General features: G+C 38.9%; 3 protein-coding genes across 4 annotated transcripts in view; 1 reads left to right on the forward strand and 2 right to left on the reverse strand.

The window, feature by feature from the left end:
* The window catches only part of tmem63c (transmembrane protein 63C), a 37,693-nt gene extending 28,226 nt beyond the window's left edge, over nucleotides 1-9,467 (reverse strand). Inside the window, exon 1 of one of the 2 annotated variants that reach the window (XM_019349191.2) lies at nucleotides 9,342-9,467. The gene's annotated coding sequence lies outside the window, so the exon portion shown is untranslated. The remainder of the gene's footprint in view (nucleotides 1-9,341) is intronic. The other variant, XM_013276246.3, reaches the window with a different exon arrangement.
* Nucleotides 9,468-11,368: 1,901 nt separating this feature from the next.
* Nucleotides 11,369-16,173, forward strand: zdhhc22 (zDHHC palmitoyltransferase 22). Its single transcript, XM_003453121.5, has 3 exons — nucleotides 11,369-11,518; nucleotides 13,427-13,984; nucleotides 14,445-16,173. Exons 2-3 carry the CDS (start codon nucleotides 13,429-13,431, stop codon nucleotides 14,720-14,722), a joined length of 834 nt encoding a protein of 277 aa, XP_003453169.1. The 5' UTR covers nucleotides 11,369-11,518; nucleotides 13,427-13,428; the 3' UTR covers nucleotides 14,723-16,173.
* On the reverse strand, nucleotides 15,911-22,422 carry cipca (CLOCK-interacting pacemaker a). The gene is made up of 4 exons (XM_005476961.3): nucleotides 22,263-22,422; nucleotides 20,771-20,882; nucleotides 20,179-20,348; nucleotides 15,911-19,041 (listed from the first exon to the last, which is right to left on the reverse strand). The coding sequence occupies exons 2-4, from the start codon at nucleotides 20,874-20,876 to the stop codon at nucleotides 18,247-18,249; spliced, it is 1,071 nt and encodes a 356-aa protein (XP_005477018.1). The 5' UTR covers nucleotides 20,877-20,882; nucleotides 22,263-22,422; the 3' UTR covers nucleotides 15,911-18,246.
* Nucleotides 22,423-23,346: the final 924 nt, after the last annotated feature.

Genomic DNA, 23,346 nt, shown 5'->3' on the forward strand with positions numbered 1-23,346 from the left:
AGCCAATGATCTGAAGAATATCACATCATCTGTCAAACATCGTAGAGATAATGTTATGGCATGAGCATGCATGGGGAAACTATGTCACTGGTGTTTATTGTTGATGTGACTGCTGTTAGAAGCAGCCAGATGAATTGTGTCCATGGCTGTATTCTCTGATCAGATTCAGCCAAATACAGAACTGATCAAATAGGGCTTCACAGTACAAATGGACAATGACCCAAAGCATAGTGCAAAAGTAACCCAAGAGTTTCAGGAGGCAAAGAAATGGGATATTCTTCTGATCTTAACCCAACAGAGCATGCTGTTCAGTTACTAAGTACAAAACTGAAGCCAGAAATATAAAAAACAAGCACCGACTGAAGGTCTGGCAGAGCATCTCGAGGGAGAAAACACTGCATTTGGTTTTGTCTGTCGATTCTACACTTGAAGTACTCGATGTACTTGACTGCAAAGGATTTTAATCCAAGCATTTTTTTTTTTTAAAAATCCTTATATCTAAAATTAAGCTAGTTTATCCAATTAATTTTGAACATTGAAAAATGAGGCATTGTCTGTAAAATATAATTCATAAACAGTGCAATTTATTGTTTAAATCTCCTTGAATTAAAGGTAAAAATTATGCATTTCAAACACATGTTTGCTGTCTGATTTAACATCTGCTGTGGTGATGTTCGTGATAAAAACTACATAAGCTCAGTCCAACAAATTATGCACCTAACTGTATTTTTCACTGTGATATTTTTTGTGTTTTAGAAGTAGTGAAGGTTAAAGGAGGCTCCTAAGAATGAATATAACCCAGTGTGATGTTTTCTCAAGTCATGAATGCACAAGTGTGTGTGTGTGTGTGTGTGTGTGTGTGTGTGTGTGTGTGTGTGTGTGTGTGTCGGACAAAACAATTTCACTGTTCATCAATAAATCAATCACCAGCTTCTGGATTTTTTCAAAAGACTATTTTTGTCGTGTCACTACCTACAAATTATTTGTTAAAACACAAAGAAAAAGAACCTCATATTGAAACTCTGGAAACACTGATGGTAGTATTTTAAGCAAAAAGCTAATGTTTACATGGCAACAAGCTCAATGATGGTGACAATGAAAAAATGTGCTAATTAGCACTAACCCTTTCACTGGCACTTTATTAGGTACACCTGTTCGACTGCTTTCTAATGCAAATATCTAATCACCCTATCAAGACGACCTCTTGAAGTTCACACCGAGTATCAGAATATGGAAGAATAATGATTTGAATAACCTTGAGTGTGACGTGTTTTGTGCACCAGACATGCACCAATAACAATGAGTATTTCAGACTGCTGATCTTCTCAGGATTTTCACACACAACCATTTCTAGGGTTTACAGATCACGGTCAGAAACAGAAAAAGCCAGTGAGCTGCAGTTTTCTGGTTGAAAATACCTTGTTAAAGTGAGTGATCAGAGGAGAATAGCCACTTTGCGCTACTAGGAAGGTAACAGTAACTCAAACATCCACAACGAATGTCCGCAGAAGAGCATCTCTGAACGCACAACACAAACCTTAAGGGACTTGGGCTACAGGAACAGAAGAGCACACTGTGGTCCATTCCTGTCAAATAATAACAGGAAACTGATGCTACAATTCGCACAACATCAGAAAAATAGGCCAGTGGAAGACTTAGCCTACCTGAGTATTGCTGCTGACCCTGTCCATCCCTTATGACCACAGTGTACCATCTTCTGATGACTGCTCCCTGCACTATAACACACCATGTTGCAAAGGTCAAATCATCCTAAACTGGTTTCTTGAAGATATGTCAATGAGTTCACTGTACTCAAAAGGCCTCCCCAGTCACCAGATCTCAATTCAGTTTGGCACCTTTCTGATGTGGTGCAACGGCAGATCTGCGTCCGACAAATCTGCAGCAACTGTGTGATGCTATCAAATCAATATGGGCCAAAATCTCTGAGCAGTGTTCCCAGCACCTTGTTGAATCTTTGCCATGAAGAATCAAAGCAGTCCTGAAGGCAAAACCTGTCCAACCAATTGAGGGTTGATGGGAATCCCACTAGCTTGAAGACACTTGATTATACTCTTGTTGATCTCTCGATGGCACTAGACGAGAAGTCAGTGGGTTCACCTAAGTGAGTGGAATCCATGTTGACAGGGACATGAATGTGTGAAGCAAATTTGGCATCAATAACTATTAAACAATCACACCAAAAACAAAAATAACAGGTGGTGCTAAGAAAAACAACAGGGAGGCTTCCAAAGTCATTAGGATCCATTTTCTGTGCCATGAATATCTATATAAACACATAATGCATTTTTATAAGGATAAATCAGACTGGACCAAAGAGGTGGACCAAACAAACTCGCATTGTCTTCCACCATATAGCACCATATCAAAGACACTGGATATGCTGGGCTGTGAAAGCAAGATAAAGAAATAAATGTTCAAGCCAAGTTTTGGCATCCACTATTAGCTTTTACTATCCTTTAAATAACTGTACCATATCTCTTCACAGATAATTTGTCATGCTGAAATAAGAAGCTGCTATCATATAAAATCCATGTCAGGGAAAACTGTAATCTCTACATATAAATTTGCTTCAGAGAGGCTGGATTCTAATTCCCAGCTGCACCACGGGCTAATAAATACCATAAAGCATTTGGTGGACAGTCTCTGTGTAACTTCCCATTCCTTCGTAAAACTTTCAGCTGGATCAAGATATATCACCTGCCTGAGAGAACAAGAGAGCAATGGGCCCGTTTTCCCTGAGAAATGAACTATATATAAAATGTTAACTTCTGGTGACTTCCAAACCTCTGCACCCAATCAACTCACTGTCACAATAACTATGATATAACCCTGAGTACAATTTGCAATCGCCATAAATAAAACATTCACGACTTCAGAGACGCTCTTCTCCTCTTGACTGCACTGACTGCAGCCTTGTTAAACATTTTCCCCCTGCTGCTGTTCTGTTTGTGTTTGCAAAGTATGCCCTCTCTATGCGAGACGGCCGCACCTGCACGGACAGGAAGGATTTGACATTTCCCTTATCGTTTGCTTTTGTGACGGCTCGGAGCTGGTAGAATATGTATGAACTTTTCTTTTTGTCAGATGTGCCCTGCAGGGTTTTCTGAAGGTGAGACCCTAATTAGCAAAATCCTAGTTTTTAAAAAGTGTTTTGCATAGAGTCTCTCTTTATTTGACTTTTAAAAAGCCAATGAAACTGCATGAGAGAACACATAGTGGGAGATCTCCTTCTACCTTTCATGCTGAGATGTATGGGATAAAGTCAGTGAAGGTAGACAAAAAAATTAAACAGATAACTGCCACTTGACTCTGATGAGAACCTTAAAGCTACAATGGATAAAATTCGTAGCTTAATAATAGTATAACCTAAAAGACTGTCAAAAAAAATTGCAGCTATGAAGTTAAACGAGGGTTATGTTAGAGAGAGCTATTTAGGTTACCATGATAACCAGACCCTTTCCTTTTGTAATACCAGATACTTTGTACTTCAAGATGAGATGGGGAGTCAGTGCAACCTCCAGTCTGCCCTCATCCAACTTCAAAGGAGGATCATATTTTTCTTTTATATAATCTATGCGTTTGCTCTCCTGTCAATCATGTTGAAGGGCAGACAGTGAAACAAACATCAGTGGCTGAAGCACTTATCAAGAATCCATTCAAGCTGAGAAGCTTTGGCTTCTGTTTCTCTGTACACTGCTTACAGTGTCCCTTTCCCTTGGCCATTGGTATCAGATACAGATGAGTTGAACCCTGCTTCCTGCAGCAGTCCAAGTCCATGCAGCTTCTCTAATATCTTATTATTATTATTAGCTTTTCTAGACGATTTATATGCTGTTGCGGTATCCAGTAAGGTTAGAGCCAAACACTATTCTCTGATGTAAATAAGCCTTAAAAATTTAACAAATTAGGAAAGGCTGATGATAAAAAATACAGCTTTAGAGCAATCTGCTCTATAAGGAATCCCAAAGTTTTATTACAGGGTCTGCAGGTGACTCTTACAAACTGTTGGCGTCACACATCTAAAAACGAAAACGGACCACACTTATTTGAAATGTAGTGAAGACTACATTTTGCTAATTTTGCTAATTAACATACAGTCAAAGACCAGAAGCTTTGGAATAATGTTCACTGGACAGATACAGCAAAACAGTAACAGTATTCATATTTGGTGCCGAGCAAGGACAGCTGTTCAATAGAAGAACACGATGCCAAGTTTGAAGTGTGATGATGGGAAACTTATGGTTTAGGGTTATCCAGCTGCCTTGAAGACTGACCACCTTGCAGTCATTAACTGAACTACAATTTCTGCATCATATCAATGCCTGCTTTAGCTGTTGGCTGAAAATGAACAAGAAATAAAAATTTCAACAGTGCAACAATTAACAAAAAGCAAAAACGAATGGAGCATGGCAGTAATTATGTTCATAATTTCAGGTTTTAGCCTGTACAGTTATATTTCCGTCTATTACCTGCATGATTCCCAGTAACGTACATGCATTTTTTTCCACATCACATCGGCATTTGATGGTCATGGCAGCATTTGCAATTGTGTGACTTTACACCTTGAGTCAGTTTATATTATTCTGTCTAACCCCCTCTAGTAGACAGGGGTTAAAACAGAAGTAGTTTTCCACCAACACACTCAAAAGCAGCTGTGGTAGAGTTCCTGCAGGACATGGTTAAGCCCTCAAATAATCCAACAGAAGCTCAATAATAGCTTAATAATTTCTTATCAAAGCAAAGCCCAGGGATGAAAGTGCATTTACAAAATCAGGAGCATAGTAATGTGAGCTCTTCGGCTTATCGGCTACATTTATACATGGCAAGTTCTGCCTGAACAATAGAAAATTAAACACATTCTGATTGTCCACCATCTCAGTGCAAGACATGCAAGACATTCTTGATTAACTTCACACTGAGCTAGTGAGTTGGGGACATTTCCATTATTATGTGGTGCATCTGATTGGTAGACTGTTGCTGTTGTGATGGGGATGTCATGTGTGAATGCATCTTATTCCTAACTCTGCAGGAGCTACATCCTCTGCTGTGAAGGGTTTGGGGCGGAGGGTGGATGTGTGGATGGGCAATCCTTGTCAGACTCAGCCTGAGGCTGAGGAGGATTGGGGCGGAGGTTTTAATGCAATCTGCTCACCACCTGCTCAGTGGAGGGAAAGGGAGGGGGCTTTACTCTTTTCATAACTTACTCTTTATCACATCAGACACACAAGCACAGATCACTGAGGTGTGTCTGCTCTGAGCTCACGGTTAACGCGCCGTCCCCTCCCCACCCAGCCTCTTTCCGAAGGCTGAATGAGCCTTTGCATGACTGGAGCGATGACTGCACACGCAGGCTATCCTCAACAAACCTAACACCTGCTTCCTGTCTGGCTGCACATGCTCAGAAGGCCCCGAGAGATTGTGGTTGTGTGTCTGCCTTGCTGTTGCTGTGTGGACTGGACCAGTCCTTATTAGGACCAATGTAGCATCTGTGATTCTTGGCTCTAAGATATGAATGCTTGATTACACTGTACCTGACCTATTCAGTAACCACAGAACCTCTCTGAGCTGCATTTTCTCTGCACACCACGCAGGATCTGGAAGATTCCACCCACAGCTTCTTACACCGCAAATTCTCCTGTAGATGAATCTAAAACTGGGCCTGTGAGAAAACCTGAGCCCCAATCAATATAAACCTCACCTCCACGTCAACCATAAAATCCTGTCTGTTGGAAAAGATTATTCTGGAGAAACTTCTACTCTCTGTCACTATCTAAACCATATTTACATAAAAAGTAGCAATTGATTACTTTGCACACAAAAAACGTCAGGGTACTGGCAAACAATCAGCAATGGTTTAATCAAAAAGAGACTTAAGGAAACAGATACAATTATCAGCCTTACACACTATATAAACTATATATGTACATTCTATTTATTTTATGCACCACAGCTGCTTGAAAATAAAGTTGAGTGCAATATATGCACATATTACTGTGGAAAACATTAATAAAGAACTTTAATGGACTTTAATTTGTTGCAGATAGCCAGATTATTTTAATAGACATACCTGCGGAGAATAAAGTTTGCCAAAAAGCCACTGGGAATCCTGGAAATCAGTGGAATGCCCTATAAGTCCACAGAAACAGCACATTGTACTGTATGACCAGCAGTTCATAACAAAAAAGGAAAATATTCACATTTTAAAAACACTGCAATGAATATATCGCATAGTTGCTTCGAAATATTTGATTAATATAGATTCATCTGGAAACTGGAATTTTTTTTAAAAAAGTGTCAAATATTGTTTGTAAATTATGGCATCTGATGCCGTTTCTTGCTGCTGTGACCTCTCTGAATGCCTAAGGAGGTTTATCTGATATGAATGCTAGCCCACAAAAGGCACTGTCAGTATGAAGTATCAAAAGACAGTCTGACATTTATGCATGACTGTGAATATCTGATACTCCTCATTGTATGGTAAGTTTATGACGGGGTGCTTTTTTGTGAAAGTCTGTGCACAATACATCAGTGACAGCGCTGCATGCATCAACATCACTGTGATAGACCTCGGTGGAACAGCAGTAAAAATTCACAGCTTGAATCTCAAATAGCAGGGCACCTACTTTCTACTAAAGACTTCAAAAGAACAAAGCCTGAGCCAACAAATGCTGTGGTTAGATGACAGGTGGAATACAAATGGAGGTTTCGCAGCTAACTGTGGTATCATCAGCCTTTGCTTTGTTCTGATATTCTGTTTGTGTTCAACGGTCTGTCAAGAGGACAGCAAAAGGTTTTCTAACATTCTTATTTCCATCTGGCAGTCTGGGATGTGGGGCTGAGGAGAAGACTTGTAAAAAAACATAAAATATGTGGTGCAGTCATGAATGTCTGGTGCACACAAGACATTCATGACTGCATTTCTCACTGTGAGAACCTGCATGACTACCACCATCATCAGCATTACTACCAGAACGGAAAGAGGGACGGTCCACTGGATGACCCGTGTTCTGTGCTACACAGAAATGTGTGAAATCTCTCAGCAATGTGAGCTATTTCTCTCTGAACCCTGACTCAAATACGCATGTAACTCCCATTCATTACTGTATTAGTAACACAGTCACATTAGTCAACACAGTCATCTCTTTTTATTATGACCTGACATACATAAGGATCTACTTCTTTGTTGCTGTTGTTGTTTGTTTCTTTTTTAACCATGGCTTTATATTGACTGCTTAAATAATAGATAGCCCATTCAATTCAACTTTATTTATAAAGCACCAAATCATAAAATTAAAAACTGCCTCAAGGTGCTTTACATTATAAGGTAAAGACCCTACAATAACATCACAATAATGTGATAGGATACAGTTAATCCTGTAGGGGCCATGAGATGTGAAATACATTAACCAGGTCTTTGAAAACACAGTGTTTGGTTTTGGTGTAGCACACCAAGAGTTATCAGATAATTTGTCTTCTATTTACTCCACCTGATTTTGGTACCTTTAACATTTGCAATATTTAAAACCTGTGCAAATTATTGCATGCATGGTATTAATCTTCACAGATTATGTTATGCTTTTCACTTCTGTCTAAACTCAAAACTGCAAAGAATCTCATCTCATCTGCTTGCTCAGCTGGAGCTGTCCTCCTGCTCGTGGTGCTGAAACAAACACAAGGAAACAACCAAACACAAAGTATTTGGAGAAAATGAACACGAGGCTTAATGTGGTTTAAGACTTGCTCTAACATACCTCTCAATATTGTCCATCCCTTTGCACCTGCTCAGTGCTACACAAGTGCACCATATCCATATCACTACTAAAAGCCCTTGTTCAATCTCAGCTTAGAGCCTTTTGAAATATTAATGTCTATGTGACACTTACTGTGCACTTGTATGGATCAAATTTTAAAGGAACAGGATCAAACCCTGCAACTAATTTACAGCACTTTGGTAAGAAACTATGAAATATATACATGTTTTATACTGAAGCAGTTGATCAGCTGCAAATTTAGTCAATGTTCTTGTCATCTAGGTATGAATTAGATCACACAAACACCCGCTATATGTTTGTCTAAAACATTGAGGTAAAAACATATAGTTTCTCCCCTTCATTTAAAGCATCTGCAGTGATTCTGAAGTCTTTGATTTTCAAACACGACCTTTTCACACCCACAAGGCTTTGTTTACTCCAACCTGTGACACTAATTCCGACCCTCCTTGAGATTTCTGAGATCTCTCTGAAAGCGCAATACCTCTATTTATAGAACACGCATAATTGGGAGCCTGGAAACAGGATAGGACTCCTCTCTAATCAACGAATAAACAACACTAATTGCCATCATTACTATCATTTATCTGGTGTTATCAAACGTGATGAGATGTGCATATATTGAGTCCTGTAAGATTACGCTATACATCTTGGCTAAAATCTGAATATCACCATCCTAAATTTATTTTCCTCCCAGGCTCTCATTATGGTTTGACATATTGTATTCCACTAAAATGTCAAAAGTCCATAGCAAATCTGGCATTTTTAAGGCCACGTCCTTTCAGCACAGTCGGGTGGAAATGTTACCAGATGTCAGTTTAGTACTCTGCCCAATTTCCGAAAACAGAAAAAACAGTCAGAAAAGGCACCGAAAAGGCTAGCTTTACTTACCGTAAAACCTCAGTGTACCTCAAGAATCACATTTATTTTACAGGGTAACCCTTGTGTTAAAACCCACATCATATGCAGCCGGATAAGCATCGAATCAACAAGTCACAAGAAGTTGACCGGTATCATTTTTTCCTGTGCGATTCCAACAGAGTCCAGACTGAACAACATCAGGCTACACAGACAGAGGGTGGCAGCATGAATGGAAGCCTCAGAGGCTTCTTATTTTATTAAAAACGGGCTCCCCAAGTTACACATAACGATGCTCACACAAGGTTTGCCACGCAGCTGAGTCCACGAGGAACAATCGGGAACAATAGGTGTGACAGAGAGGAGAAATGATGCACCTGGTTTGGGTGTAGTAGTCTGACACGTTGCCAGAGACAGGCTCGTCCTCACCAGCCACACCACCACCACCACCACCACCACACTGTACCGTGAACTTTAAGATCTTTATAAATAAAGGAAAAGGTATTGCTCTCCGTAATCAGACATTTTTATCGACTCTCGGTTCCCCCGCTTACTGCAGCACTACAGCAGCCTGCACACCCACCTTCCCTCAGCTCCGTAACTTGATGAAAACGATTGCGCCACTAATAGCGCAGTAAAGCCTTCCGGTTTGCATTTTGTATCACTACAGGCACGCACGGCTTTAATATTTACCTCACTCACCTTGCAAAACTCCCTTATCGCTGAGGTCTGGCGGTGATAGAGATGCTGCTGATTTTTCTTTAACGCCAAGAAACAAGAGAAACTCCCACCTTCGCAGGGGCCGTCTAACAATTAAACACCTGCTTTGGAGGCGTTAAGGGACCATCAAGCAATGGTGATGCCAACAAAATTTTATTCGTTTTATTCGAAGTAACATAAAGATATATTTGACCAGACATCCACCTTAAAGTTAGCTAGGTCGATTTAGGTGGTTAAATTAACTATATATATTTTTAATGTTAACTTTGAATACCAAATGCACGCATTATTAAATTAAAGCTACTTTGTTTTTTTTAAATATACATTTATCATTATTTCTGTATTTTGTATTCTTTATAAAAAATCTACAAAAACTTAAGAATATATCACAAGTGTAGATACAAAACAACTTTTACATACAGCATTGTTTTGTGGGTACAACTCCTCAGTCACTATTCATCTGTCAGATGGTCGTTGCCCCACCACACACCATTTAGTAGACTGTTTAAATTGTTTTATATTTCTTTGTGATGATATTTTTGAAGATATTTTATTTTTTATGTTTTAATATATATTATATTATATTATATTATATTATATGTTGCGTATTATGTTTAGTTTAATTTCTGATTATTTTTAACCTACTAAGATAATTGCTTTGCATTTCACATTATTGAAGGTATATGTTGTTCTACTTATTTCATTTTTATTTACTGTAACAAAGGAAATTCCCAACTTTTTGTTAAAAAAAGTCCCATATCTGATACTGTTTATACGCATGTTTCCTCCTCCACCCTGAAACGTTTTCATATTTCCATCCTCCTTCGCATTTAGAAGAGATCAACAGTGTGGCTGAACTTTAAAAGATGTCCAATTACCTTTGGTCCCTTCTTATATTTTAATGCACTACCTACAGTGTGTGGTCACAGGCGATTTCACTGTTGGCTTTGCCTCTTGTTCACAATGAGATTGGAAAAATTATTTGTAAATACTTTGCTTCCTATGAAGGAATGAGGTACAAAAGATTTTAAAGCTACAATATAATATTTCACAGGAAAATTTTAAAAAGGTTATATTTATTTACCTGTGCTCCCTATTGCACATGCTTTTATTACTTTATGAACACATATAATATCTCCTGTTTATATTGTTGTATATGTTTTTACAGACAGGTGTCTTTTGAAAAAGAAATCTCAATATCAATGAAACAGGATTTAATATTAACAATAATCCTATGTTACCTTAAAGGAGAGGTCTCTAGACTAAAGTAATGAAGTGAAAGTTCTTTAGAGACATTACTCTAAGGATACTGAGGATCTATCTCAAAACTTAACCTGGTAACAGATATGATGCAAAATGTATTAGTGCTCAAGTTAATTGTACTTTAAATAAAGAAAAATAATAAAAAGAATATTTGTTTTTAACAGGGGGAGGCCAATACCTGACTGATAGTGGTCCACTGGGTGATGGGTAAACATGCAGACTTACCAATGGAGTTATAATTTCCTGTTATATTGTTAGATGTTGAAAATTGATACCTTTATGACTCCTATGGAGTGTTTGTGAGAGTAAGTCATGTTAACAAAAGAAAGAAAATGCACTGAGCATGTTACATCCTGTGAGTAAAGCTTGTTTTATTGTAACTGCTAAAATTAGCTTATGTACCTCTGCGCTAACAGCATGGGAGGTCAGATAACTGAGGATACATTGCCACCTACTGAATTCTTTCTTTCCTGCATTGACCCTAAACACTGCAGACTGTTCACATGCTATAATAATAATAGCTGTTCACATGGAAAGGAAGTGAAGGATAATTAATCTTATAAAATGTAATATTATATAAATATATACTTATTGAATAGATGAATGTGGAAGTAAATATGATGAAATAACTATGTGAAAATAATAATACTTGTTTTGCTTTGTTTAAATTTCTTTTTTGTTTTGTTAGCAGGGAAAAGTGAAGAAAAAGAGGCACACGGACGCATCCGGACCAGCAGGCGGCGGTAGACAAAGGAGTTAATGTGGTGATGTAAAAACGACGTCAGTGCCTCTCAAAGACACCTTCTTGTGTGCGTTTGAAGAAGCTCCTGAGCTCCGAGGCTCCGTAGTGCTGAAAGGACAGCTCCTCCGCTCTCTGACATCTGCAGGTAGGCAGATGCGTCGCGCCATGGAGATGAAATTATGGGAAAATAACATTACTGGCGCAATCATTATCATGCTGGAAACGATATAATGTAATTCTGAAAGAAAACAGAACACGAAGGAGACTACCTTACAGTTATATTATAAATGCTTTCTGTTTTCTGTAGCATCCACAGTGTCGATGCCCTCTAATGAGGGACGTAAAGACCAACTTTTAAATTTGGTCTGCGAGACCGCCCTCTTTCCTTTTCGTCGTTTGCTATCTTGTGATTTGCACATCCTTCAGAGCTGCAGGTTATGCGATGACAGAGGAGGGATAAGACATTACTGCTATTCTCAGTGGCCCCTGGGAGTCCCCCACCCCCACTTTGCTCAGAAATTAGTTTTTAACTCTAAGCAGCAGGCTTACATTCTCTCTTCTATTCACATTTCTGCACTGTGCTCTTTTTAAATGGTTTTAATTCAGTGTTATTTATTTCAGGGTTTCATATTGTCAGGTAAAGAGCCTTCAGCAGTAGACATAGAACTAAACAATTATCCCCTGTGAGCAAGCACTTGAACACAACGGAAAGGAAGAACTACCTGATCTCTCCTCAGACCAAACTGTGTCCTTGGAAGGGTCATTCCCTCCAATTTGCTACTATTTAATTCAAGTATCTTAATGTAATAATCGCCCTACAAGTAAATGACTTTACTGCTGGATTAAGACTATTGATGCCCCTTAAATTGCAAATAGCACTGCCAATTCTTTAGGTACTTAGCAATCCTCATAAGCTGAGAATTTGTTTTGTCTATTTCCTAAAACTGTACCATAGTTTCTTCTGTTTTGGGGAATATTTGGGCTGCACGTTTGTGTTTGCATCTAACATAAAATCGGTAAAAAATGTGTTGAGAGTGATTCATCATGAATATCTGTGTTTGTATACAGAGACCTATTTTCAGCAAGTGTGTGTCTGATGGCACCTTGTGTTTCCTAATGCAAGTTTGTTATATTAAAAGCCTGATTAGTCATTAGAAAAACCATTTTCCAATTATGTCAGCACAACTGAAAATAGTGTGCTGATTGGAGAAGCATTAAGTGCGGCTAAATAAGTGCCTGGATTGGCTGTCTCAGTCTGATTATAGTCTCTAAATTTAAAAAAAGGACTGGAAAATCATTATGTTGTACTTGCTTTAAGGAATAAAGTTAATCCATGCAGTAAATAAAAAAAGAAATAAAAATAGAGAGAGAGAGCGAGAACAGATTTTATAAAACAGGAAGTACTCCTCCCTCTACAAAACTGTGCAAACATCAGGACCTTTACCTTAAAAAGCAGATGTCAGACTAATCCTGAGCCAGCATCTTCATTAAATTACACCCATACGAGCCAGCGTGGGGAGGTTTGTAAAGGGAGTATGATGCCCATGATGAGTGAACTACAACTGTGTATATGCACCTATAGAATACAAAAAACCACCTACAGAAATACTCTGATGATTCTTCAGTGGTTGGATGTATCAGTGATGGAGGTGGTCTTGGAAGAATCATCTGCTTTCAAATGTGAGTAAGACCCGAGAAATGGTGATCGGCCTCAGAGGACGGCTGCACCACTTGTGTCTATCCTGATGATGAGCATGGTATACTTCTCTGTGGTTTGCTGGGGGAACTGGGGACACCATCAGATGAATAAACTGAGTAGGAAGGTTGGCTTTGTGACTACCGGCAAACTGAACACGTCAAACGTGTTGCTTCTTAAATCAGCATGATTTTTAACATGCCATTTTGGGTCATTGTTCTTGTTATATTAGATAAAAACAAAACGTGTTTTGCTTTCAGAAATAAGAACATTTCAAACTGACCAGAAACTTCTGTGCAGTTACTTTCACAGTTACTTGCACTTCTTCTGCTAACTGTGTTCTTTGCTCCCACACAGATATGTTCACCCGGATGTTAAAACTGAGACTTCTCAACGCTGTAGCACCTGCGTACTTTTTCACCGCTACAGCAGTCACCTTCATTTTGCACTTTGGCTTCTTCATACCAACAATTTTCCCAAGTCAGGGTACATCACTGGAGGGGTCCAAAGTTTTACATACAGTTATTTTCCTTTTCTTGATGTTCAATGCGTTAGGGAATTACATAATGACTATTAAATACCCAGCTGAGAGTGCCAACGAGACTGTGATTCCAGTGTGCTCACCACACTGCTCGGATAAAGTGGACGCGCACTACCTCCTGAACGGCCGTCACTTTTGCAAACTTTGCAAGAAGGTTATCCTTAAGAGGGACCACCACTGTTTCTTCACTGGAAACTGCATCGGCAACAAAAACATGCGCTACTTCATCATGTTCTGCATCTACACATCCTGCACATGTTTATACTCTTTGGTTCTTGGCGTGGCCTTTCTAACAGTGGAGTACTCGATCTCTTTTGAGAACCCCCTGACCTTTTTGACTCTTCTCCCGTTCTCCACTGGTTACTTCTTCATGGGTGAGTTTTCCATTCAAGCTGATATCTCAGAGGGGGCACCAATTACCAATTCAATATTTTTATTGATGGAGTCTGCTAAAGTTTGTAAGATTCACAGCTTAAAATAATCTGTATTTATATCAAAATGGATCTTTGTGCAGCCTCTCAGTTCATTCACGTTCGGCTAACTTTCTCCTGATTGGATGCCATTTGCAAACAGAAGGTTAAAACAGCACGTCGGCAGGGCTTTTGCAAAGCTGTGTGGCTGAAGTGGTCACACTAATGATATTCGCTTTCACTGAGATCAAAATGGTCTTAAACTAAGCATTTAGGTCAGTCTGCCTGAGCTTCAGGCTAACAGGTATTACTTATATATACACTGACCTCATTTAATACTCTTTTCTTCACCACAACCATCCACCATTCTAACAATAATATATGTGACAGATAGTAATTTCTCCTCCTCAATATCTCCTCACAGGAACAATCTCAGGCCTGCAGTTGTTCCTGGTGCTGATGCTGTACGTGTGGCTGGGCATCGGTTTGGTGTGTGCAGGTTTCTGTTGTCAGCAGGTGCTGCTGGTGGCCCGGGGGCAGACATGGTGTCAGATGCAGAGAGGGCAACTTGCAGAGAATCGCAACCCCTGGAGAGCTAACCTCAAGGACGTCTTTGGCACCCGCTGGATCCTTGGCCTTATACTGCCTGTGCAGACAGTGGAGACGTGCTCTGAAGACGCAGATGTCCATAAACAGGACTAAGGAAAAACCGCATGTCGTAACAATAGCTCCCCACAGGTCAAAAAAGCGACACGTTGTAGAAAATGCTGTCTAAAGACCCATGTGGTGAACGATTTTGAACACAGAGAGGATGCTTTTTGACATTTAAAATAGTCTGTGAAATAGCTGTTAGCACACATTCCTTTAAGGACAGGAGCCATACAAGCAGTGTGAAATAAGCGCGTAGTCTAAGTGTATCCTTTAGGTAGCTTTTTTTAAAAGGCAATATTAAGACAAATAAGTTGGTCGTTTTTGGAAATCCAGCAGTTTTACTTACACTACTATAAACGCTTGCATGAAAATATAACGATGGCTTTGCATGCCTTCACAGCTTTGCAGTTTTGTATTATTTGACAGCCTGTGCCATGCGGTGCTCTGAGATTATCAAAGTGCAATGTTCTTCCACACATCCTATTAAGATGCTACAAAGCAACGTTCAGGAAACTCTGGGTAGTTTTCATGACAATGACTCACGTTTGTCGTTAAGGGCTATCAGACAAGGAAGCCGTTTGTCTGCAGCATAAACTGCCGGGCTTGACAATACTGTTGTGACAATTACATGTTTAGCCTGATGTACTCTACTCAAAGTAATGTGACTCAGGCAGTGTGAAGAGGGAATGCTCCTTTGGAAAAATGGGTGGGAAAGATGATTAATATACGATTATCCAGGGTTATTATTCACAATGTGCCATAAAGTCATTTCTTATTTGCTTATAGATGACCCCAAAGATGAGGTATTCACTACACTGCTAATAATAAGGCGCTCTGCATAATAATATTATTAAGGACTTTTCACTGTTATTCTGCGACTCCAGCTACGAATACACTGCTCATGTCGAACAGGTTTTGGGTTTCAATAAGTATACTTTCTAGAGATATTTTGTCTATTCCTGTTATACCAATAAAAGTATTCAAATCACAGCAAGTGATTAATTATTGTCTTTAATAATGACACACTGGTCTTCAACAGTTTTACACAAAGCACACTTGACAATATCAGAAAAAAAGTATCCAAACTGTAATAATTTGCCACCCTCCTTTTGCCCTTTTAAAACCAAGACTGCTTTTGATTCATTTTTAATATTCAGGTTAATTACTAATGATCGGGGTATGCAAATCGTGGTCCTGAAAACAAATCAAAGTGAACCTAGACTTAATATTTAACTTGTGTTTATGATTTTTATACAGTAACACTGAATGCATTATCTAACCACACTGTGGGTTGTTATACAACTTCAAAGAAGAATAATAAATCTTTGGAAACCCTTAAGTATATTAAACTTTCTCCCAAATTAAGCTCAAAAAGAAATAAAGAAATCTTAGCTGCTCAAGCATTGACATAACATACAACATTAACTTAAAAAAAAAAAGAGGTGCAGGGCTTCTGATAAACATATATATTCACATTATCTTATGCTTATGTTTAGAGGCAACTCAGAAATCTGAGAAATGGAACAAAACAACCCCACTTCATTGTCTTAAAGTTTAAATTAATACGAAATAATAAGCAAAAACTATAGCAGGAATGAACATGACAGCAACAAATCCAAAGGCAACACAGTTATATGGCTACAGCACTTCACCTGCTACAAGCTGTAGGTATGAAGTTTCTATCTTATAATAATAATGATTAAAAAAAAGAAGCTTACTTTACCAGAACTGGCAAAATCCGTGCAATAATCTCTGTTTACAGTATTCACACAGCTTTAGTCTTGGTCAGAAACATCATTACAAATAAATAATACTGACACCAAATAAACTTCCATTAAATGAAAAACAAACTTACGATTTAGCAAGCCATCTGAACTCTGTGTGAATCAGACACTGTTTGAGAAGACACTTCTTACAAAAGATGCATCGGCTCTATCAGTTTGATTTACCAGTTTAGAAATAAAGGATAAAGAAAAACAAAGACCACAGTAACCTGCTGAACAAAGATGAAAGATGGATTTGATCTAAGAAGTAAATAACCCTCATACTTTCTCCACACTAACAACATTCATGCCACGTATAAGGAGTAAACCCCATGTGTCTTCGTATGTGCTGTAAGGCATGCAATAATGCAATCAAGTAGGGATGCACCGACATATTGACCGAACATCATTACGAACTGAAATCAATCATATGGACGAACACTGGCTTCTCAGCACGTAAGACAACACTTATCAAAGTGAGAGGCCAGTGTTTATCTACAGTGTGCCATCAATTTTGAGCTGGTTTAATGAGAAAAGGTAGCGTGAAAAAGTATGAAAGAATTTTAAACTTTTTTTTGTTTCAAAAACGATAATTAAATAACAACAAAAACAAAACAAAGAGAAAAATAAAAACATATCAGCCTGGGCTATCGGCTAAACACTGGTGTCAGTACTTCACAATCAGTGCATCCCTACACTTAGGAGTTTGACACAGAAGCCATAGCCCTATTGCAAGTGATACTTGCTATTTTGAAACAGAAGAGGCAAGAAAATTCATTATAGGCAAGGGTTTGAAATACAAGCATGCTTCCTAACTCCCATCTCATAAGAACGGCTGCTTCGACCTCAGCACGATCTGATGTCAGCGTTTTAGTGTCTGTGGACCGATCACATTGTTTTGTCACGACTGTGCAACTAAGAGAAAAAGAGCAAATGAGTCTGCCCTTTTCTAACATGCAGTTAAAACTGCAACTGCAACCCCCCCTTTTCCCCATAAAAGTAGCTATGTAACTTAAACCAGCAGTGCAAATTTTTGCCTGTTAACCATGCCTATGATATCTTCTGCTCTACTAGACCAATCACTGTTGACACTGCTAAGGGTAAGAAGTATAGGAAATGTCACCACAAGCAGCAAATATAATTACTGCTATCCTGTGAAGATGTTTGGCAGGGCAGATCAGCACTATATGACTGAATATAACCTATTCATCTACCCTGATATGTCATCTATACAGACTTTCTTGCTCTTTATGCCACATTTTCTGAATTCCCATTCTCCAACTCTGTAATGATATTTAGGCTGGAGACAGAAATCCCCGTTAGGGTTGCATCAGGAAGGGCATCTGGAATAATAACTCTGCCAGATCAAACATGTGGAACAACCCACTGTGGGGACCCCTTGTGACAAGGGAGCAGCTGAAAATAGCTTCTGACTTCCCATATCACTTCTGCTGGTTTTTCACAGTCCTTTATCACCAAGTTGCAGAGCTACTCCATCCCAACAATGTGACTGGTCATTTGAAGTAACGGTCCTGGAGTAATATCAATTGTGATGTTGTCGGAATAACAACATGCAATATGAGACAGACCTTTAGTTTTATATCCAACCAGCTGCTCCAAAACTGTCTAATTTCTTGACTTTGCTGTAGAAAATGATTAATACCTACAACCTACTGATAAAGGTCTGAAAGCTTAAAGTTTAGTTCAAGAGTATATTTAACACAATTTGTCCACATTTATTAAATCATCCTGTGGCCTCCTGATTAATCCTCGTCTCCAGATTCAGGACTACTGATTATGTTCGTACATATTTTAAGCTAGGATGCTCTGCGGTTTCACCCCCCACTGTTCCTTTTCTGTGTCCTGGAGAGAAAGCTGGAGTTTAGTCCAGAGTTGTGGGTTTCCACTGCTGAGAGCCTCCAGCAGCAGAGTCGTCTGCTCCTGAAGCTGCTGCAGCTGGCCTTGGGTGCGCTTATTCTCTTTGATCAGCTGCTTTGTGCGCATGGTGATCCCCAGCAAGCCGGACTTGTTGAGAATGTTGTAGGTATTGCTGAAGCGTTTCTGCTTATTAGTGCGCATCGAGTCTTCATCCTCGAATTCGTCATCAAGCATCCTGTTGTCTCCTGCTAGAATCCTAAATTCATCTGTGTAGGAGGGCACGGAGCTGGTTCCTACCTGTGAGGAGAAAGACTTGATAAGCTGCTCCTGACTCTCAGCTGCCTGTGCTTGGTTTGTTGGTGCTTCAAAGTTGGATGTGGTTTGGGCTGTCATCTGCAGTGCTGACAGGGGGCTGGGGGCGCTGTACACCCTGTGGCCATGATGATGCCTCCTCTGTCGCTGGTTATATCCCGCTGCTGTACTCCCCCTCACCCTTGAGGATCCTACCCTCTTAGTGGGTGTGTCCATGGGATGCGGGGCAATTTTGGGATATGATTTGAGGATGGGCATGTAGCTTTTTGACTGACGCGTGTTTTCAGAGCCAGTCTTAGGAGAGCTGTTGTTGTCATTTGATAGCATGGGTTGAAGAAGAACCACTTGCGACTGAGGCATTATTTCCAACGGTGAAGGAAAGTTCCACTGTTTTTCTGCTGGAGCCGTGGATGATTGCTAGAAAATAAGAAAAAAAACAAACAGACCTTTAATGTTATAAAACATTTCTTATACTATCTATAATACGGTAGCTGTAAAACGGAAAGTGCATGACAGAGTTACAGGGTTATAGTCGATGATCTCAGGGATTGTCAAGCTTGTTCTTCCATTTATATTACATTTAATGTCTCTGGTTAGTTCTGCTGTTGGCATCTCTGCATTATAATAAGATACTTGAGACACAGATGTGTCTCAAGAGGCCTTTTTGCCACTTTGAAATGGATGAATGACTAAAGTGTGTGTGTGTGTCTGTGTGTGAGGGGGAGGACCTGCTACACTGAACCATCATCATAATATCAAAATGAGACAAAACAGAGGGTGTTTATTTAAACAAGAGCTCCATGTGAGTGCTTGCCGGGTTCGCTGTTTATCTCCCGCTTTCAACTTTTGTGGGTGTATGTGTGTGTTTGTCGGTGAAAGAGGCCACTGTGTGTGGTGAGAGCTTGGTGTAGAGTGGAGGAAAAACAGGTGAGAGATTTTACACAGGTAAACACAGACTGAACGACTTAGGAGAATTGTAGCCCCCCCAAAATTTTTTATAAAAGGAGAGGCAGCTATAGGTAATGATGTAATAATGTTTTCAATGTTCCGCTAATAACTGTGCTATTATAGACTCTAATTATGGAAGGCTGAATCATCATCAAACAGTAGCATGATTGTTTTTAGTGTGTTTGGGGAACACAGTATGCCTTACTGGGAGTGGATAATATTACCTCAGTGAGTGCACATTAACCCACCACCAATTCAGCAGCATTGATATCACTTTTGCTGATCTCAGAGGATAGGACAATTGAATTATAACAAAACCAGCCCAGCCCCAGATCATACACAATCTAAGGAAAGTGTTAAAACACAGCATTACCCACAACATGCAAAGACAGAAATGAATGCTCAATTTGAGTTAATAAACTCCATTCAAAATTAAGCTGTTAACTAATTTCTCTAAAAGTTCAGGGTACAAAACACTCTTTAAGAGACTATGAGCCAAACAATGCTCCATTGAGCACTACAGCTCAAAGACAATATAGCAATAAAACACTCTAAGAGTAATGAAATACACAGTAGTCTGTTAAGACAAATATTGCAATATTTTACCTGCTTTAACACAAAGTTGTTCATGATGATCATTGGAGACAGTCCAGTGTATGAACCTCCCATCACAGCCACCTGTGGACCAGTTGGCTCCTGGCTGACTATTGACCCGTTTCTTGCTGCATCTTCAGAGTCAGTCACTTCGACTGTGCTGAGGTACTCCGAGCTAGCATCTGAGAGGACAACACGACAGGTATATGAGGCTCATCTTGTTTAAAAGAAAGACTTCTGCTCTGTGTGGAAGAACATTAGCTGTATGAAAACAGTGGCAGATGTAGATAAATATCTGTAGCGTGTCTGAAAAAGGATACTATCACCTTAATGTGAAGAGCTAAATCAAATTCAGGTCAACCCCCATACTGTAAATAAAGGTCCTCAATAGAACATAACCTACATAGAAAATGTGACCTAGATCTCCACATTTGATTAGGGTCGACCTTGTTCATGAACTGATAGTCATTATTTGTACTTATTTAAGGCTAATTATATCCCAGGTCAAGACACGTGTTCTTTCAGACAAAATCAAGAATATTTTGGACAATCACAAGACTTAAAAGGTATGCTATTTTCTTTTTACAATGTAAGCAAATCAAACCTGAGAAGCCTGAATCTCTTTCCAGGTCTTGTTTGCATGTTGCAAGGTGCGATGTCCGGGTGAACGGCAGAGTCCTGTGACTGCCTGGTCGATTAAACCGGTTCATGATGGTCTATACAGGAAAAAAAACGGACAGATGAAGTTAAATAACTGCGACTTAATTTCTCCAGGACAGTCTTATGCAAGTTTGTGATACAGTTTGATGACATTTTTTCTTTATTTTTAAATCCATTCAGGGTCTTGGGAAGGAGAGAAACAGCTAATTAAATATCTACGAGTAGCATGTCCATTTTAAAACAGTAATATTCCATTTCTTTGGATTTTTTTCATGACAGGTGACACATTATCCTATTTGGCTATGGAAGACATTTCGAGACTTTTTAAAGATCTTTGGCTACAGACAGATGGGTCACAATGATTTTTTTTTTTTTGCTAATAATTTACACATTTTAAAAACCTTTATAAACTAAAATATTTAGGCCTTAGCAAACCTACCCGTTTTACATATCATATCTTACGTGATAATCTAGTTATAAACAAATAAATAAACAGCAGCCAATTATAAATGTAAACAATCACAAGATAAAGGTGATCACTCAGACACAGCAGGGTCAAGGCTTCAGGTTGTTCCCTTAATTTGTCCTTGCCTATAATTTTTTCCTAGTAACTCATTACTATATACGATTTAAAATGTATAATGACTAAAAGCACAACAGTCACAGTATAAACACTCGCCTGTAGTTAATACGTAATCTGTCTTTTTAAAGCTTCTACTTTGAATTGTTTACAAGACTGATCATCACTTCACGTTTAAGGCCTGCACTTTGTATTTATACTGTACATGACTGTATTTATTTTTGCCAACATACTGAAAAGAGCAGGCGCACACCCACAAACGGGATTACGTAATGTTTTAAGCTGCATAATAAACACATTAAAACATAATAAAAGCGTATTATTATCTGCCTTACGTCTCCCATTTTACAAACTCGAGCTGAACGATTGGATGAAGGGCCTGTGACCCTCCCACACCCACTCACTGCGATGGCAGTCATGGCAAGACACACTTTAAAAAAACAAAACAAAACAATGTCCTACTTACCCAGCAAAAACAACAAATAAAGAAGTTAGTGCAGACAATCATTGGTATAAAGCTGGGATCCTGAACAGTCCAGCGTTTATAACTTCTTAACTAGCTACAGCTAGCATTGTTTTGCAGTACACGCAACTTTGTCAACATTGGCCATTAACGTCAACTAACTTACGCGACACAAACACACACACAGCTTTAGGGTTGCAGAAATGTGCTTCTGCATTAACAAAATATGGAAAGCAACATTAGCTGCTGTCTGTATCATCGACAGTACGTTTTATCTATTTACTATGCATTTAGCTGGGTAACGCTAGCTGCTAGCTACCGTAGCTTTAGCTCAGAACTCTTGTTATCACGAGATCGATAAGCAATATGAGTAACAGCATAATTTCTACAAACCTTACAAAGACGTCGTTTGCTTCAAAGCGAAAATCCGACTTTAGTAGCTTGAAAATATGTGGCTAGTTAAAGCCACCCAACTCCCGTGTTGCTAACGCCAGCTGTACTTCTGTTCTCTACAAAATAAACACCCTCCACGCGGTCTTACAGGTAAACACAATTACGTGCGCGCATTCACGCAGATATAGTTTTAAACAAATCGGTGACATAAAATGATTTGTATTTAAGTATTAATGCTTTGAATTAGTTTATTATGGAATACATTTCTGAAAGTATTAAATAATAATAATATTTTTATCTAAGGACAAAAAAGCGTAAAACACATTTGCAACTTTATTGTCTGTTACGGCAGCCTCCTGGATAAGTTTCTAAAAGTAAGTAAGGGTTTTCAGATGATGGGGGTTATAAGTCCAGTTTTTAGTGGTTGTAATTTAAGTGGTTTTAAGAAGTGTACTTTAAGAGCTGTGACGGGAACAACAACTCCCTGTGAGACACCATTAAGGGCTTTAATAACCTGACACACAGAGGTTGCTACGGAAACGGGTGAAGTACATGTTTTATTCTTGGGGTTGGCGAAAGAGGAGCTTGTTTTGAGACATATACTCTGATGGGGTTACGCTATGGTGTGCGTAACCCCATCAGACTTGTTGTTTAGGCTGAAAAACGTCTTTTAAAAAAAATCTACCGTGTTTGATATTTTATTGTAAGCCTACAAATGTAAAGGGCCTATCATATAGTTTGCTATTATTTGTGATAATGTGAACCAGATTAAGACTGCCAGCAGTTAGTACATCTATTAGGATACAACTGGTATATAATTATTGAATACAACTGGAATTACTAAACAATTACACAAGACAATCTGACAATCATAACAGTTTTATTACAAAATAAATATTTAAATGAAATAAAACACTAAGTCAGTAAAAATGCTATTTTTACATTTTCATAGATTTTCTTTATGTGGTACATGAAAAAAACAAACGCCATTTAACATATCTACGTCACTTCATCCCTTCCATGTTGCAGTGTTTCTAGAAACAGACAGAGGATGACACCTGTGGTGTGGGATTATTGGACTGTT

The sequence above is a fragment of the Oreochromis niloticus genome, linkage group LG19 (assembly GCF_001858045.2).
Source record: "Oreochromis niloticus isolate F11D_XX linkage group LG19, O_niloticus_UMD_NMBU, whole genome shotgun sequence".
Classification (NCBI taxonomy): Eukaryota; Metazoa; Chordata; class Actinopteri; order Cichliformes; family Cichlidae; genus Oreochromis; species Oreochromis niloticus.

What these genes read in the sequence shown, in the direction of transcription:
- zdhhc22 (XM_003453121.5), top strand. Translation starts at nt 13,429, where the DNA reads ATGTTCACCCGGATGTTAAAACTGAGACTTCTCAACGCTGTAGCACCT. An exon ending in CACTGGTTACTTCTTCATGG is followed by an intron (nt 13,985 to 14,444) that starts GTGAGTTTTCCA and finishes ATCTCCTCACAG; the next exon opens with GAACAATCTCAGGCCTGCAG.
- cipca (XM_005476961.3), bottom strand. Translation starts at nt 20,876, where the DNA reads ATGAACCGGTTTAATCGACCAGGCAGTCACAGGACTCTGCCGTTCACC. An exon ending in AAGAGATTCAGGCTTCTCAG is followed by an intron (nt 20,349 to 20,770) that starts GTTTGATTTGCT and finishes TTGTCCTCTCAG; the next exon opens with ATGCTAGCTCGGAGTACCTC. An exon ending in ACAACTTTGTGTTAAAGCAG is followed by an intron (nt 19,042 to 20,178) that starts GTAAAATATTGC and finishes CTTATTTTCTAG; the next exon opens with CAATCATCCACGGCTCCAGC.